The following is a 17,740-nucleotide window of genomic DNA, read 5'->3' as shown; positions in this document are numbered from 1 at the left end:
AGCTGATCCTGTCCCTTCTTTGTTGTTCTTTCCCAAATAAAAAAAATTCCCTCTCTAGCTTTTGTGTTCCTGATACTATTCTGATCTGTCCCTGCTTTCATGTTCTTAATCCATCTTTAAAAACTCTTTAAGTTGGTACTTGAGTTCCTTGTGTGTCTACTTTGCTTAACTCCTCTAGATTTTCTGCTGACCTAAATAATTTTTAATTTAACATCTATTTAATTTAAACACAACTTTTTCTTTAAAAAAAATTTTATTTAATACTTTATTTTTCCTCAGTTATATGTAAAAATAATTTTTATTTTATTTTATAATAACTTTTTATTTACAGAACCCATGCCAGGGTAATTTTGTAAAAATAATTTTTAACATTTATTTTTAAAATCTTGAGTTCCAAATTCTCTTCCTTCTTTGAATGTACCTTTTTCTTTCCATGTACCGCTACTTTTTTATGTTACTATAGTTAATCTCCCAATCATTCTTTGGTCTTTGTTTAATTCACATTTTTTTCTCACATTCATAATGTCCACTCTGGATCCCACCTTACTTAATGTTCTAGGAACCATTATTCACATTCTATAGGAATTATGTTTGGTTGTTATGCTAATTTTATATTATTTATGTCTAGTGGATATCAATTGAAAATTTAACTTGTAGGCAGCTAAGTGATATAGGGGCTAAAGTTCTGGGTTTGGAGTCAGGAGGGCCTAAATTCAAATCCAGCCTCATATACTTATTACCTGGGTCTCTGGGCAAGTCATTTCACCTTTTCCTAAGTTTCCTCGTCTGTAAACCGGGGATAATAATAGCACTTCCCTTCCAACGTTATTGTGAGGATCAAATGAGATAACAATTTTAAAGCACTTGGTATACAGTCTTATATAAATGTTAACTATTATTAAGTTAGATTTTACATAATTTTTTTCAGATACCTCAAAATAGAGATCAACCTTTTCTCATTCATCTGCTGCTTCTCATTTAAGAATATTAATTAGTGGGCTTTGTAGATCTGTAACAGAAAAAAATGAACATTTTCATTTGCTTTAGGATTTGAGATGGATTAAAAGGGCTATACAGACGGGAAAGGGAACACAACTGATCTGGTTCATAATGGTTGGATAAATGAGCATAGTCTAAAGGTCTGTGAGAAAGTAAAACTTAAGAGTATCCCTAAGAAACACAGGTATCAAGTGGGAGATGCTTCCAGTTTTTCATGAATTTTTTTTCCCTCAGAAAACAACCTAACTTATCTTGTTATCTTATTTGAACAATGTTAGCCTCAATAACGTAAGAAAAAATTGATGACATTTTAGAACAAGAATTTTGGTAGTAAAGAAGATATTTTAGAGAAACCTTAAAAGCTCTGCCTTTTTTCCAATGAACAAGAGAGATAAATGGACATGGTAGTGCGTGGTACCGGTCAGGTACAAGACCCCCTTCCCAATCCAGTTAACTAATCAGAGACATCATCAGGTATGAAGAGAAAACATTTATTTAATCCCTGCAGGGAGAGGCCCAGAGACACCTGGGAGGCATGGCAACTCCCACCATGTATTCCTGGAACCTGGCCAGCTTCCGCCTGTCCAGGGTTTAAAAGGCAAAGGACTTGAGCCTTCTCATTGGATAGACTGAAAGGATGTAACCATCCTTGACCAATAATCACCAATGTTGGCTGCCTCCCACAGGTCACGACACTTCCTGCAACTTCCTGTATCTCAGATTCAAAGTTCATTCCTCAAGAGAGTAAATGACCTCCCCCAAGGTCCCAGTTCTGGAAACAGGGATCATGTGACTCAATACTGAGGAATACTTCATCCAATCAGTCCCATTTAGTAGTAACTGGTAGTTGCCAATTAGATGCAAGTATAGTGCTTGTGGTTTTTTTTTTTTTTTTTTTTTTTTAATGAACTAACTTTCATATAATTAAGGCTTAATTATATCTAGCATAATTGAGCAGGATTACCTCCCTCTGATCTGTAGGACCAGCTGCCATTGTATTATATGGTATAATTTTTAATTTTTTCAGGAAGCCAAAGTGAAGGAGAAGACAAACGAATTCCATTACTGAAGGAAGTTTTTGAGGCTTTTCCTCACACCCCAGTAAACATTGATATCAAAGTCAACAACAATCTGCTGATTAAGAAGGTATCTTTTTTATTATGAACTTTATTACTTCCTCTAGCTGTGTTGCATCAGACTTTACAACCCAAATGGAAAGATGATTCCCTAGAGTTATGACAAAGACTTGGCTGCTTGCTATTTAAATAATTTACTTATGTTGCTGCATTTTACAACCTATTAGCTAAGAATTTACATTTTGTTTTTAATTAGTTAGAAAAATGAGAAATGTAGATAATTTTTAGTTTGTGAGAAAATCTCAGGTTACATTGTTTGGTGTTTCATTTTAGATCAATTCTTGTACTCTAAAAAATAGAGTGCTTGGTGATGAAGTCTTTTATAAAAAGGAAAATAGGGTAAATGAATTGGACAAGTATATGAGGTTTTGATTTTTCCAATGCAGGTTTCAGAGTTGGTAACTCAGTATAAACGAGAACACTTGACAGTGTGGGGCAATGCCAAATATGAAATTGTAGAAAAGTGTCACAAAGAGGTAAGCTCCCTCTGGAAACCAGAATTATTCACTTCTTTTGTTATTGTGCCTGTGAAAGATTACAGTAGTTATTTTTCTTTTTTTTTTTTTTTCTAGTGCTTCCAGAGCAGTTGCTGTTCTGGTACTTATATAGAAAAAACAACATAGAACTAGGTGGAAGCAATGGGTCAGCAGCAGAGATATTTTTCTTAAAGGCGGAGGTCTTGGGCTTAATGATGGAGGCCATGCATCTTTAAGTTCATTTCATAATTCTTGACACAAAAATGAATGTCTAGTGAGACTCTGCCTTTTAAGAACCATTTGCTTGTTCACATTTGTCCCTTAGATGTTTGCTTTAATTAAAAGTTTCCTCTTCAGTTGGAATTGAAAGGGAATCTTGAATTAAGCTTTGTAGCCTAAATTATCTTTTCCTTCTTTCCCTATACCCTGTCAAATAAGTTGAAAAGGCATTCTATCAACTGAATAGTTTCTGGTCAGGAAAAAAAAAAAAAAAGTATGTGCTTTGGATATACAAAATGGAATACAGTGAGACCCTCACCTCCCCATTCCAAGTAGAAATACTAAAATACTAAAGATTACAATTTTGAGAAGGCCTCCTTCTAGGGAAAAGCTAATGTGAAAAGCCAGAAGTCTTAGATTTCTTTTTAAGCCTTTTCTGACTTGAATATGATACACATGCAGTATAGGACAAACAGTGGATGGGAGGGGAGAGGGATAGAGTGAGTGAGTGAGAGAGAGAGAGAGAGAGAGAGAGAGAGAGAGAGAGAGAGAGAGAGAGAGAGAGGAAAAAAAGAGAGAGAGAGAGAGTGTGTGAGTGTGTGTGTGTGTGTGTGTGTGTGTGTGTGCACATGTGCCTACACATGCGAGTGCTGGGGAAGGGGATATTGGGTGTCCCCTGCAACTCAAGAAGAGGGATAATGACAGAGAAAAAGCAGACCTAGTCCAGTTCCAGTCCTATTACTATGAATTAGAAGCCTCTGGTTTGGGAAAATTTTTACTAAAAAGCCCAGATCTCTAACCAATTATTTTCAGACATCCACAATTTTTAGCAAAAATCACAAGCTGCAGTGTCCCCAAACATTTTCAGAGACTAGGAATAACAGTGTCTCAGGTTATTTTGCCCAAGAAATTTGACCCAATTAATTACCTTGTGCTTTTTTTTATTTCTGGCTTTTTGACAACATTGTAAAATAGGTTGTCAACATATTGTGTAATTCAGTCATACATTTTATTCTAATTAACTGGGTAGCTTTTATTGGCAATCAACAACATATATCATGGCTATATAAGCATGCTACTCAATTGTTCGTTTCATAATAATTATACAGTATTTCAATTACTTTATGGTATAAGCTTTTGTGGGCTATTTTAGAGAATCTTAACTTTCATATAAGTATTCAATAATGTTTTCTAATTTGGACCTCAGTCTTGGCATCTGCAGATGGCATGAAATTAGAAGGGCATGTAGTGGGCTTGGGGAATGTTTCTCCCTAAAGCAGTGGCTTCATTCATAGACATCTCTGGGCCATATCTGCCAGAAGAAAGGACCCAATGCCTCGGGTAACCTCAGTATCCCATGAGCCAGCCATTGTATGAATGTTTGTAAGAATCTTGTTTATAACTAAAAAATACTTGTATTAAGCTTTGATATGAAATTTTAAGGATTACTTGCTAGGCCTGTCTTGTTAAGTGGTTGTGAAATAATGCATAATATTATACATGTGTGTTTTGTAGAATTCAGATATCCCCATTCTCTTCAGTCTACAACGTGTTCTGCTCATTCTTGGCCTATTCTACACTGGCCTCTTGCCTTTTGTGCCCATCTGTGAGCAGTTTTTTGAAATTCCAATGCCTTCTATAATATTGAAGTAAGTGGCCACCCTGTTTTTGTTTTTGTGATTTATCATTATAATGACAGGAGAGTTGCAGGTAAAATCCCATAAAAATCAATACTATTACAGAGGAAAGCTTTGTATACAAGCCCATTTCCATCTTCTACTGTGACTCATATTGATACAAAATTACTCTACTCAATTGATCATAGTAAATTCTTTGAGTATAATAAATGCTTAGTGTGCTTCCAAGTTAATAGTCATTTTTTCGTGTGTATTTGTGCTGTATACTTTGTAAGTAGGACAAGAGGAAAGGAGAAGAGATGCTTTGACTTGAAGCAAAACTACCTGATTCTTGGAGTCAGAAACTCTGGATTCAAGTTCTAGCTTTGATACAAATGGTGTGACCCTATTCAATTCACTTCTCTTGTCTGTGACTTAGTTTCATCATCTGTAAAATGTGAGGGATGATACTTGTATTATCTGCCTGCCTCACTAGTTTTCTGTGAGCAAAGCCTTTTGTAAGCCTTAAAGCTTAAAATGAGTTGTTATTATTATTATTGTTTTACTAATGTTTGCAAAAAGTGATTGTGGGGGGCAGAGGTGGATGTGTTAAAATATAAATATGGGGTCTTATCCTGCCATCAAGCAGCACTGGCCCCTTCAATGTTACTCATCCTTTTTCACTTCAAACATCCCAACAGCCTCACCAGAAAAGTTTATCAGACTCTCAAATCACCCACCAAAACAACTACCAAAAAGATCTGAAGCTTGGAGAAAGAAAAGGGTAGGGAAGGTGTGTATATGATACCTCCCCAAGTCCCCTACTGAATACAAAGCCTTGCTTTTTGAAGAAACAGATCAGCTCTATCTCAAGGTCCTGCAGACTGGGAATGTGATATCTACCAATGTGTTCATTGTAAAAATCCACCTGTAACAAAAGAATTTGAAGTGATTACAGAATTTGTTATGTTGGGATTTTACCTGTATTAAATATGTATCAACCCCAAAGCAGAAACACAAAAATAACATATACTATGTATGCAGTATTCCTTTAAAAATATTAGTGAATGCTGTTGTATCTACTACCTATGGTTTCAGTTTTCCAATTTGTTTTTTGTTTATTCTGCTCATATTCATTAGCATGTTTCCTCTTGGTAGCCAGACCCTCCATACAAAAGAATACTGCTCCCTTCATGGTGTATTTTTAAGTTGGCACTAACCTTCTGTTCCCATGATTGGCTGCTTTCCTTTAGCACAGATAGAATCTTTATTCTTTTAAATGAGTATTTCTGAGTGTTCTCTTTAGAAACAGTAAGACCAAATAATTTTTTTTTCCAAGAAGTGATTGTGTGTTGAGTGGAGAAACAGTGTAAATTTGGAGACTTAAGTATTTTTAGTTGTTCAGTGAACAATTACAAGGATTTCCTAGGACAAGACCCTAATTGTATTTAATTTGCTGGTTTGAGTTTGAGCTATGGAATTTCTTAAAGGAGAATAGGGTGAATCATTCCTTCAAAAGTAAGGGGAGCTCCAATTTGGGCCAAGTGGGTTGAACTGGCTAAGAAAAAATGAAGATTTTAGGGAGAGAGCCAACTATGCAAGAGTATTTAGAAAAAAGAGTATATTTAGAAAAAAATTTTGATGGATTTATAGAGAAATAAAATAAAAGATGAGTTGATTCAGAAAGAGGAGGATCTAGTAGGTGATTAGGCCATTAAAAAATTCTAAAGTTCAAGAATCACAGATAGAAAAGAAGTGGAATTAGGGGAGAAGGGCTGAGAATGGAATCCATGATATGCTGATACAGATGGTTGTCTCAATTTATATAATAGTTTGAAAGATGACATGTTTCTTTTTAGTCAGGACAAGGATATCTGGGAAGTAGAAGAAAAAGCTTATCCTTGGCTTAGTGGTGAAAATAATGAGATAAACTAGCAAGAATAGGAACTACCTTCCAAAGAATCTTATACTAAAAAAGAGAATAACAGAAAGTTCTAGTATTAATTTTATCAGGTTGGTAACACAAATCTCTCTCTTGTTGGAATAAAGCACTTGAATTATATTGGAGTACCATAGAAAAAAGTTCTAGTAAAAAAAGAAAGTAAGGAAAGGATAGAACAAAGTCTGAATTATAAATCTTCCTTCTCCTCACCCCTTCTCACCCTTTTACTCTTGGACTCTGGCAACAGAAAGTTAACCTGAAATCAGCATTAACTATAGCTTTAGAGAATGCTTCCTGGGAACAGAGATAAAGAATGGGGAAATGAGGGATGTAGAGGTTGTTTTGTACATTGCTGTGTTGTTAATTTGTAGTTTCAATTTTATTTTTTTTCTCAGACTAAAGGAACCACAGAGCATATCGAGGAGTCAAAAATTTCTCATCTGGCTGGCTGATAGGTAAAAATTTTAATTTTTTCTAAAAACTTGGTCACTCAATAAATTTTCTATTAAATATCATTCTTGTATGCATTGCATTTGGAAATGAAGATGATTTTAAACTAAAAGATATTTCAAAGAGGTGGAACCAAAGTGGTGGAGTAAAGGCAGGGACTCAGAGCTTTCCCAAAAACCTCTCCAAATTCCTTTAAAAAATAACTCTAAACAAATTTTAGAGTATTAGAACCCACAAAAAGATGAAGTGGAACCATTTTCCAACTGAAGACGACTTAGAAGATTAGCAGGAAAAGTTGGTAACCACAGAGTGGGAGCCTAGCACAGTCCCTCAGCAGACCATACCAAATCAAGGAACAATAAAAGAAATCAAAAGAATGAAAAAATAGAAAACAACGTGAAATATTTCATTGGGAAAACAACTGATCTGATAGATCCAGGAGAGAGAAATTTAAAATTATTGGTCCACCTAAAAGCCATGATCAGAAAAAGAGCCCAGATATCATCTTTCAAGAAATTATCAAGGAAAACTGACCTGATTTTCTAGAACCAGAAGGTAAAATAGAAATTAAAAGAATCCACCAATTACCTCCTGAAAGAGCTCCCAAGATTAAAACTCCCAGAAATATTATAGCCAAATTGTGGAATTCTCAGGTCAAGGAGAAAATATTGGAAGCAGAAAAAACAATTCAATTGTAGTGGAGCCCCAGTCATGATAACACAAGAGTTAGTAGCTTCTTCTTTAAAGAATCAGAGGGATCGGAATATTATATCCGGAGAGCAATAGAGCTAGGATTACAACCAAGAATCACCTACCCATCAAAAGTGAGTATAAGAATTCTTCAGGAGAAAAGGTGGAAATTCAATGAAATAGAGGACTTTTAAGCATTCATTATGAAATAAAAAATTTGATTTTTCAAATATAGAACTTAGGAGAAGTATAAAGAGGTAATCAAGAAAGGGAAATCATAAGGGACTTGAGGTTTATCTATTTACATTTCTACATGGAAAGCTGTAACTTGTAAGTCAGGAATTTTTTCATTAAGGCAGTTAGAAGGAGTATTATATAGGCACAGGTGTGAGTTGAATATGAAGGGATAATATCTAAAAACAAATAAAATTAAGACTGTACCAAGAGAAAGGAGAAGTGAAATGGCATAATTTGTCTGCCATAAAGGAGACAAAAAAAAGCTTTTATAGTGGAGGGATAGAGGGCAGAAGAGGGAGAATGAGTAAACCTTACTGTCATAGAATTGGCTCAAAGAGAGAATAATATACATAGAATATGAATCTAGAGATCTATCTTATCCTATAGATGAAAAGAAGAAGGTGGTGATAGGAGAGAGAGGGTATATTGGAGGAGGGCATGGCTAGTAGCAAAACACTTTTGAGGAGGGACAGGGTAAAAGAGAGATTATGGAATATAAACTAGGGAGAAATGCAGTTAGTAATAGTAATTGTGAAAAGAATTTTGAAACAAGTTTCTCTGAAGGCCTCCTTTCTCAAATTTATTTCCAAATTAGTCATTTTGTACAAGATTTGAATAAAAGAAAAAGAAAGCGAAAAATAGCATGTTTTTAGTCTATATTCAAACAATATTTCAAACAAAATTCAAATAGTTCTTTCTCTCTATGTAGATAGTATGCTTAATCATTGGTGCTTTGGGATTTTCTTAGATCATTGCATTGCTAAGAATAGCTAAGTCACTCACAGGTCTTCATTTAACAGTATTACTTTTATTCTGAATAATGTTCTCCTAGTTCCCATCACTGCATATCAGTTCATATATATCTATTCAGGTTTTTCTGAAATCATCCTGCTTGTCATTTTTTATAGCACAATACTATTCTGTTACAATCATATACCATAATTTGTTTAGCCATTCCTTTTATTTCCAATTCTTGGCTACCACCAAAAAAAAAAAAAAAAAAAAAAAAAAAAAGCTGCTATAAATATTTTTGTCCTTTCCCCCTTTTTTTTGGATGTCTTTGGGATATAGACCTAGCAGTTGTGTTGCTGGATCAAAAAGTATGCACAGTTTTATAGCCCTTTGGGAATAGTTTCAAATTGCTCTCTAGAATGGCTGAATTAGTTCACAATTCTACCAACATACATTAGTATCCCAATTTTCCCATACTCCTTCCAACATTTATCATTTTCCTTATTTGTTCTGTTTGCCAATCTGAGAGATAAGAAATGATAACATCAGTTATTTTAATTTGCAAAAAAAATCCTCCATTTGTAGGATAACTTGACTTTGCTTTAGATAAATACTGTAAAGCAATTATGCTTTGTTTTGTTTAAAATGATCCCTGGTTCTTGAAGTAGTAAATGTTTGCTTTAGTGTTCCTTTCACAGGACCTTGAAGAGTTCCCTTAATCTGCTTTTTCTCTGTACTCTAGGATCCAATTTTAATGTAAAATATTTGATTTAATATTAATCTGTCATGTTCAACTTAAATAGCAGTTCTTTCACTAGCTTTTCAACTAGCCTTTACCAGTTTATCATTTCAGTTGAGAAGAAAAGTATAAATGACAAATGTTATACTCATTTAACTGCTAATTTGTGAACATTTCACTTCCTCTGATTAATGTGAACATCTCACTTCCTCTGATTAATGTGCTTGGCCTTGAAATACAGGTGCATATTTCTTTATGCAGGAAGTTTCTAATTTTAAAGACACATGATATGTTCCAAAAGTTCATTTGTAAGTCAGGTGTGTATAGAACTAAGAACATTTTCCCATTGAACCATCAGTGGGAGGTGGGTTCTCAAAGTAGAGGCCCATTTGACCCATAATATGAGTGAGTTAGAATACAAATACACTCCATATATGCCATAACTTTCTCTTTCTCTTTGAAAACTTGGAAGGCCAGTAATATATCTTTTCCCACTCTAGCTCAAACAATGAGAAGAGGGATTGGTTTTCTCTTGCTGCATCCAGCCAGAGTAGGAGGAGCTAGAGAGGGTCCAGGAGGGGAAACCTCAAGTTTTCCAAGATTTGAGATAATGTAGAGGGGAGTCTCAGCATCTGTGACAAGGAGTCTTAAGCTGGGGCTGTTTTCTTTACATAGTCAGGACTGCGTGGAAGGCTGATCCTCACCAGCTCCCTTCAGATTCATTGCTGCTCCTGCCCTTTCCCGCACCAGTGTGACTTTTTAAAAATGTTGCTTTTGAGGACATATGTGGTTTCCTCCCTGAAGGGAGACCCCATTACCATAATAGTATATGTATGTGTGTGTATATATATATAGTGTCCCCAGTATTGATAGTAATTGCTTAATGAGTTTGATTTTTTGAGTGATTTTATGCTGTTGGGCAGATACCAGGGAAATGCTAGGTTAAAGATTGTCCTAAATGTTATTCTCTTTTTCTCCTTATAGGTTGCTAATGAGGAAAGCCTTATTTGATCACCTCACTGCCCGAGGCATTCAGGTATATTTCTAGAAAACATACAAAGTCTGATTTCTAATGATATCCTTATAGACAGGATAGCTTTATTTTTCTTATTATTTAAATTTTATTTTAGCATAAACTTTATTTAGTATAGCTAATTTTAGCACAGGGTCAAGAACTTTGGATTGATTTTGGATTTCACGTCATTTATGAAAATGCCTGTTAAGGCAAATGCTGATGCTAAGAATACAAAGATACAAAACAAAATAATGCCTTCCTGCATGGAATTTATGATCCACGGTGCACACAAACAAATAAAAAGTAGTAATAATATCTAACATTTATATAATACCTACTACTTGCTAAGTACTTTACAATCATCATCTCATTTCATCCTCACAACAACCTGAGAGGTAGATGCTATTGTTATCTCCCTTTTACTAATGAGGAAACTGAAGCAAAGGAGTGGAGTGATTTGCCCAGAGTGACACAGCTAGTAAGAGTTTAGACCAAATTTGAAAGAATATAATGACACAGGGAAAAGTTACAGGGAAGAATTCATGGAGGAGGTAACTCACAAGGTAAACCTTGAAGGAAGAGGATTTTAGCTTGTGGCAATGCAGACTGGTCGAACCTGGACAAGTCATCTACCTTCTCAGTGACCCAGATAACTTCCTTAAACCTGGACATTGTAGAGCAGTTGAAGTTTCTAAGTGCTAGGAAGACAAATTCAAGAATAAAAAAAGGCAAATCCTGGGTCTCAGTATGATAATGTTCAATCTAATGAGGGAAGACAATGTATAAAAGGAAGCTGAAGGCAGGGGTGGACTGGGAGTGGGAAGCAAAGACATCTGGTAGAGTCATGGAAGAGAAGGCTTGGAGTGTGGCCTAGGGTATGAGAAGAGGCCAGTCCAGGGCCCAGCTTAAATGAAAGTTCTGGGAGGAACCAAAGTGGGGGGAAAAGGACACAATCAGATTTTTGCACTGTCAGTTGATTTTGGCAGGAAGATTAGCTGGGAAACTATTGCACTAGACAGGTATGTAGTTGAGATAATGAAGTCTCAACTAGGATAGTAACAGTGGTAATGGGTTGATGCTTAACAGCCTTGTGCAGATATAATTGACACAATTGGCAACTGATTAAATGTAGAGGGGACCTAGTCAAAAATAATACCAAGTTTTGCAAATGCTTGGATTAAGAGAATGGTGCTGCTAGCTATAGAAATAAAGGAAGTTAGGGAGGGGAGCAAATTTTAGAAGATAATGAATTTGTTTTTAGGTATGTTAAGGTTAAGATGTTTGAGAGACATTCAGCTAGAGATGTTTCATAGTTGAGAATTCTAGATTGGAATTCAGAAAAAAGGTGATTTCTAAAGCTATGGATGGAGGATGAAGCCATGAGATTGCTAGGTAGCCTTGGGGGACAGTATATTTAGGAGAAGGAGTGAGAGAAATAGGTAGAAGAGTTGGTCATAGTACTGGAGGCAGGGTAGGGAGGGAGAGGGAGGGGAAGAGAGAAGAGGAGGAAGGAGAGAGTGAGGAGAGGAAGAAGAGAGAAAGGAGGAGGAAGGAGAAAGATGTGAAAGAGGAAGAGGAGGGAAGGGGGAAAGGGAGGGAGGAAAAAAGAGTGAAAGGGAAAGTGCTTTGCAAAAGCCAAGGAGGGAAAGAACCGGTAGGAACATAGTGATGAGAGTGTCAGATGCTCCAGAAATATTAAGGAAGATGAAAATGGAAACGAAGGCATTAGATTTATTGGTGATATTGAAGAGACTGGTCTGATGCCTGTTGGAGAGAAGGGAGGTGATGGGCTGGCAGCTGAGTTGGGACTGTTGAGCCTTTTCAGGCCCAGCCTGTTCTCTGTGGCTCCATCTGGAGGTTTGGCGTGCCATTGCTTCTCCAGCTCATTTTACATATGAGGACAATGAGCTAAACAGGGTAAAATGACTTGCCCAGAGTCACTTGGCTAATGTTGGGTCAGATTTGAAGTTGTCCCCATTCCAGGCCCAGACAGGTGGTGCCCTGTGACGCCACCTTGCTACCTGAGAGATGGTAATTCAGAGAAACGGGGTTAAGGGAAGGGTTTTTTGTTTTTTGTTTTTTTCACTTCTGCCCCTGCCTTTGATGCTGCTGGCTCACTGAATGTTTGGCTGAAGAGGGCTTTAGGTGTTCTGCCATCTTTTTAGTGAGGATTTAGACCATCTTTTTAGTGAGGATTTAATGGAAATTTATTTTGGAATGTGGAGGAGTTGGGAACAGAAGATGTATTATCTGAAATTAGATTTTCATACATATAAAGGTGGGAATGAGCAAGAGGGAGGGAGGAGGTCCACACTCCCAGTTAGTATTGAGATTGAATTTTTCTGAGTGGTTATGAATTTTTTAAACTTTGTACATTTCCAACAAAATGCATTGGGATTGTAATGGATAAGTGCTATTATGTGAAGGTGAAATATGCTCTGTTTTTTACATTTTTTCTTCTTCCTCTGTTTTTAGGTATATGTGTGGGTACTAAATGAAGAGAATGAATACAAAAAAGCTTTTGATTTGGGAGCAACTGGGGTGATGACAGACTATCCAACAAAGCTTAAAGAATTTTTATATAATTATACATAAGTCAACCTAAACATTCGAAGAAGACTAAGGAATATTCTTTTTTCAGCATCATATAAATAAGCCGTTTTCAGAATGATAAAAGATGTAATCAATTGAGTTTCATTACCTCATTTTAAAGCCTGATTCATAATGTAGAAACTGTAATGTATATTTATTTTAAAATATATCCCAGATTTTACATAATTGGTTTAGAAAGTTAATATTGATAGAGATAGGGCAGATAAAAGATGAATAGTGGATCAAGATTTCTATATCTATTGTGGATCAAGATTTTTGCATTTTTCTGTACTTCAAGCAATTTTCAAATCAAAGACTACCACTAACAGATGAGGTAAAATCCAGGACTTTGAGAGATCATAGCCTTCATTGGCTGAGATCAGTTAATCAGTAAAAATTATTGAAAAACTGCAGCTATTCTTAAGTTGGCTCTTTATTTCTGGACATATTGCTGGCCTGCACAGTGAAAAAAAAAAAAAAAAAAACAGAGAAGCAGTTAAAAAAGAAAAAAAAATCAAACAATGATGTGTGGTTATCTGACAGGACACATACTGTGATTAGTAGTGAGTCTCATAGAAATAAATAACCATCACTTAACCAGAAACAAAATCTTTAGACCGAATTAAGTTTTTCTTTGGCTATTGTTATATACTTTTGTTAATAAGGATGTCAGACTAATCTTTGAAGTCTTCTGGAGGGTGTGTGTGTGTGTGTGTGTATGTACATGTGTGTACCATCGACTCTATGGCTAACTTTGTTTCCATTGTAAACATTGCAAAGTAGATTTGTAAGTTATTATTGAGACTAGAATCTCTCAAAAGATGGGAAATTACAAATTGTAACAAGGCCTAATTGTATTTTGCGGCCTGTTTCTTGATGTATAAAACCACTTTGACTCTTTAGCATCTTCATTATGTTAAAGGTGGCATCATTGTTTCCAAACTTCCCACCTGATCTGTATCTACTGTTTTGCTAACCAAGTTGTCCCTTTTGAGTGTTAGTTGGAAATAATATTTCCCAACATGCTAAAATTCCCTTTCTTAGTCTTTCTTCTATAACTGTGTGTAAATCTGTTTCCAAAACTTTTGAGTTTTTGTCATCAGTGGGACCTCTGATCTCTGGTCAGCAGTAAATGATGCTCTATCATAGGGCAGGTGAAATCCCAGACACTTGTCATTTGTAACACATTTTCTCATGAAGGATAGGTTTCTTTCTTTCTTTCTCTCTCTCTCTCTCTCTCTCTCTCTCTCTTTTTTTTTTTTTGAGCGGAAATAAAGTTTTCCAAGGACATGCTTAAGTCTCTTGGTGTGTGTTTTTCACTATTCTGTTTTGTTATATTTTTTAATTGTAGTAATACCAAACAGGCTCTGAAATTTTTAACTGAATAATTTATGAATTTATTGATAAAAGTGAGCCCATGCACCTGAAATTTACCTCTAAACTAAGGAAAGGGAAAGAGGAAGTAGATGATGTTTAGTAACTTGATACTGTTTATCAACTGGCATTGATTGGAGGTGTAGTGGGGGGAAGGGAAAAATATGACTTGGAGGGCACCTAGTTCTTATCACTCCTGCTCTAATACAATGAATTACAAAACTCCATATAGGATGGGAACTACAGTTTAAGAAGGTAGGGGAAAAGGAACAGATGCCTGACCTGGAGTCCACAAGAACCTGACTCTAATCCCCCGATCCTTACTTTGTGTCTTTAATTACTTCACCTCCTGTTTTCTTCATCTTTGAAATGGAGATCCTAACATCTGTAGTACTTAACCTCGGGTTTATTATTGATGGTAAAATGAAATGAAGTACATATTTTTGCTCTTTGCAAGTCTTAAAAGTTTATATCAAATATTAGTTATTATAGTGAAATAGACTGTTCATGGTTGCAGTTGTGACCACTAATGCCAGAACTGTTAATTATAAGCATTGTTGACAGGAATGCATTATACATTTCAGTGGCTTTTTAAAGATATTATATATAATTTCATCTTTGGTGTTACGGGGTTATCATTTTGAATATCTAGGCTTTGAACTGAATGGTAATGCAATTTTGCACACACATTTAAAATATTCTAGCCATCTCTCTCATTGTCAGACTATCAGCTATCTTTTCTGCAATCTGATATCCATCTTGAAGAGTTCTGTGGTACCTCTGGTTTGCTGATTCTGATCTCCATAAGAACCAGAAAGTCACATAGCTAAGCTTGTTCAGGATTAATGTTAAATCATTAAGAATGCATGTTAAATAAATGATGGGACAGTGTGTGGGATAGTGAATAGAAGGCTGCATTGGGGGATGGACTTTTCTCATTGGGAGCCTTCTGTATTGGAAATAAGAGACAGTGTTGCACAGTAGGGATACCGTGGAGGACCACTCAAAAGGCCTGCTCCTTATTACTAGTGTGAACGTGGTCCTGATTTTCTCATCTCTTAAAATGAGGAGATTGGACTAGAAGCTGATCTTTTTTTAAACCTATGAAGTTATATATGTCTGGAAGCAAACTCTCCATTCCCCCACCCACTCCCCAAAGTTTTGAGAGCCTAAACTTATCTGGCTTTCGTGTACAGACTGCGTTGTTTGGGATATTCACTTGTTTTCATTTGAGTTTGGAATAATATCCTGACAGAAGACTTGAATTTGCCAAAGATCTATTTTGAAAATAAGTTACTAGAGCTATACAGTACTTCATGATTTACGGACATTTCTTTTTCAAGACTGAAGACAGTCCTTGGAGTGTAGATTTTTATAATACTATCACCCTTTTGTTGAGGAGGAAATTGAGGCTCAGAGTAATTATATGTTTTGCCTGTAGTCATTCATCTGCTCAGTAAATAAATGGTAGAGCTGGACTGGACTCACATCTCAGGATTCCAAAAAGTTCTCTTTTTATTAGCTACTGATATAATTTGGGACTTTGAGGTGGTGCAGTAGATAGAATGCTGATCCTGAAGTCAGGAAGACTTTTTTTTTTCTGAGTTCAAAGGTGACCTCAGTTACTTCCTAGCTATGTGATCCTGAGCAAATCACTTAACCCCTTTTGTCTTAGTTACCTAATCTGTAAAATGAGTTGGAGAAGGAAATAACAAATTGTTACTCTAGTATCTCATATAGTAAATAATGTGAATAGAGTGGTAAAGAGGATTCCTTAAATTTTTTACCTTGTCTTATATTTTAAGTAATGGAGAAATTATCATGATAAACTGAAAGCTTCTTGAGGGCAGGGGCTCAAGTCTTATAGTTTCCTTTTACTCACTATCTAATATAATGCCATATAGATGCATGTGGGTATGTGTATATATATGTATGTACATATATATGTGTGTGTATACATATATATATATACCTATACACATATATAAATGTGCATATATATTGGGTGTGTGTGTAATACATAATCAGAGTCATGATAGCAATATTTTTGTTTCATATTGGTTACATTTATTCAATGATTTCTTGTTTGGGGGTTAAATTAGGTTTTGCAAAGTGAACTTGGAAATGTGGCCTAGAAAATACTTTCATTTTATCAGTATTTATTAAACACTGTGGCTTTTCTTAGAAATGAGTTTAAATTTGCAAGACACACATACTTGCTTACAGGGAAGTAATTTCCTTCTTGCAGAAATGTATGCTACTAATTCAGGTAACCAGTACCAGTTGGTTGATGCTCCTCTGGATTATGAAGTGTGTTGACCAAATGAGTAAACTCTTCTGAGACACAGAAAAAGTTGTAGCTCATTCAGTTGGAAATGTTACCATGTTAAATAGCCCTGCAAAACCTATAGTATAAATATTAATTATAATTGACCTGTTAACGCAAAAAGAAAATAAGATTTTAAAAGAAACATCACATTAAGGCATAGAGTAGTACTTTTGCTTTCATCTTTATTTATATATCTATCTAATAATAGTTACTAGTTTAAAAAACTGAGCTGCAAACTTATTCTGAGACATTCCTTCCCTACTGTACTTTTATATTTAGTGCTCCCAGAAATGGGAAAAGTTGAGCAGCTTTCTTCCAGCCTTTGTCTTTTTTTGACTTTGCACACTTCAGTTCACTTGCATGTCACAGCATTAGCTGCCTCAGGTTACAGACCTATTCCAGAATAAAGGACAAACAAATCTTTCTAGAGTAAGATGTTATCTATTTTCCTAATGAGCTCTAGGACTAACTTTCCTCATAATGAGCTGTTTTTTCTTTGCTGTTAACTCTCTCTCTCTCCTTCCTTCCTACATTGTTCTTTCATACACCCTTACAAAAAGAAAGATGAGAGGCAATTTAAAACAGTCTTAAAGAAAGCATAGGATGTCTCATCTTTTCAATTAAGATTACACTTGACAATCCTAATTAACAATGAAGTAATATATTTAGTCAAGTTGTATTTTATAACCTTTATCTGCCTACAATAATTTCTACCCCCTCTCCTACAAACTTAGTATCTTCAACCTTTTTCCTATATGCCATTTCAAGAAATACACTTGGGTGTGATCAATTACCTCAACATTAATTATTCAAACTCATTCTTGTTTTTCTCTCAGGCTGGAGCAGAATATTTTTCTAATTTACCTTGAACCTTGTTGATTTTTTTTTTAATCAGTAACACTTCCATTTATATACATATGACTCAAGGTTGGTTAAAAAATGCTATTTACAATGAGTTTTTCTCTAACCTATTTTGGGGAGTGGAGAGGAGAGCAATGTCATCTCTATTGCTATATCCATTGACTCCATATACAAATGACTCATCCTTATTATCATTAGTCTAAACTCTAATCTCATATATCTTGACTATTAGCTTCCCCAAACTAAATTTCTTACTTTCCCCTCAAAACCCTATTCCATCAGTGGCAGTCTTCCATATTTGGATCCTCTATATTATGTTTTCTTCTCATATTG

At 35.4% G+C, this 17,740-nt stretch overlaps 1 protein-coding gene across 2 annotated transcripts in view; it reads left to right on the top strand.

Annotated features, from left to right (window-relative positions):
• Positions 1-13,452, top strand: part of GDPD1 (glycerophosphodiester phosphodiesterase domain containing 1) — a 59,381-nt gene extending 45,929 nt beyond the window's left edge. The window contains exons 5-10 of one of the 2 annotated variants that reach the window (XM_051994144.1): positions 2,027-2,145; positions 2,522-2,611; positions 4,346-4,479; positions 6,784-6,843; positions 10,221-10,272; positions 12,727-13,452. In XM_051994144.1, the coding sequence (XP_051850104.1) occupies positions 2,027-2,145; positions 2,522-2,611; positions 4,346-4,479; positions 6,784-6,843; positions 10,221-10,272; positions 12,727-12,846 (575 nt within the window). In that variant the 3' untranslated portion in view covers positions 12,847-13,452. Of the gene's footprint in view, positions 1-2,026; positions 2,146-2,521; positions 2,612-4,345; positions 4,480-5,147; positions 5,240-6,783; positions 6,844-10,220; positions 10,273-12,726 lie in introns of those variants that run through there. The other variant, XM_051994145.1, reaches the window with a different exon arrangement.
• The last annotated feature ends 4,288 nt before the right edge of the window (positions 13,453-17,740 follow it).

Source organism: Antechinus flavipes, chromosome 4 (assembly GCF_016432865.1).
Source record: "Antechinus flavipes isolate AdamAnt ecotype Samford, QLD, Australia chromosome 4, AdamAnt_v2, whole genome shotgun sequence".
NCBI classification, from domain to species: domain Eukaryota; kingdom Metazoa; phylum Chordata; class Mammalia; order Dasyuromorphia; family Dasyuridae; genus Antechinus; species Antechinus flavipes.
The sequence above is the reverse complement of the archived record's forward strand: the minus strand, read 5'-3'. Positions and strand labels throughout refer to the sequence as shown.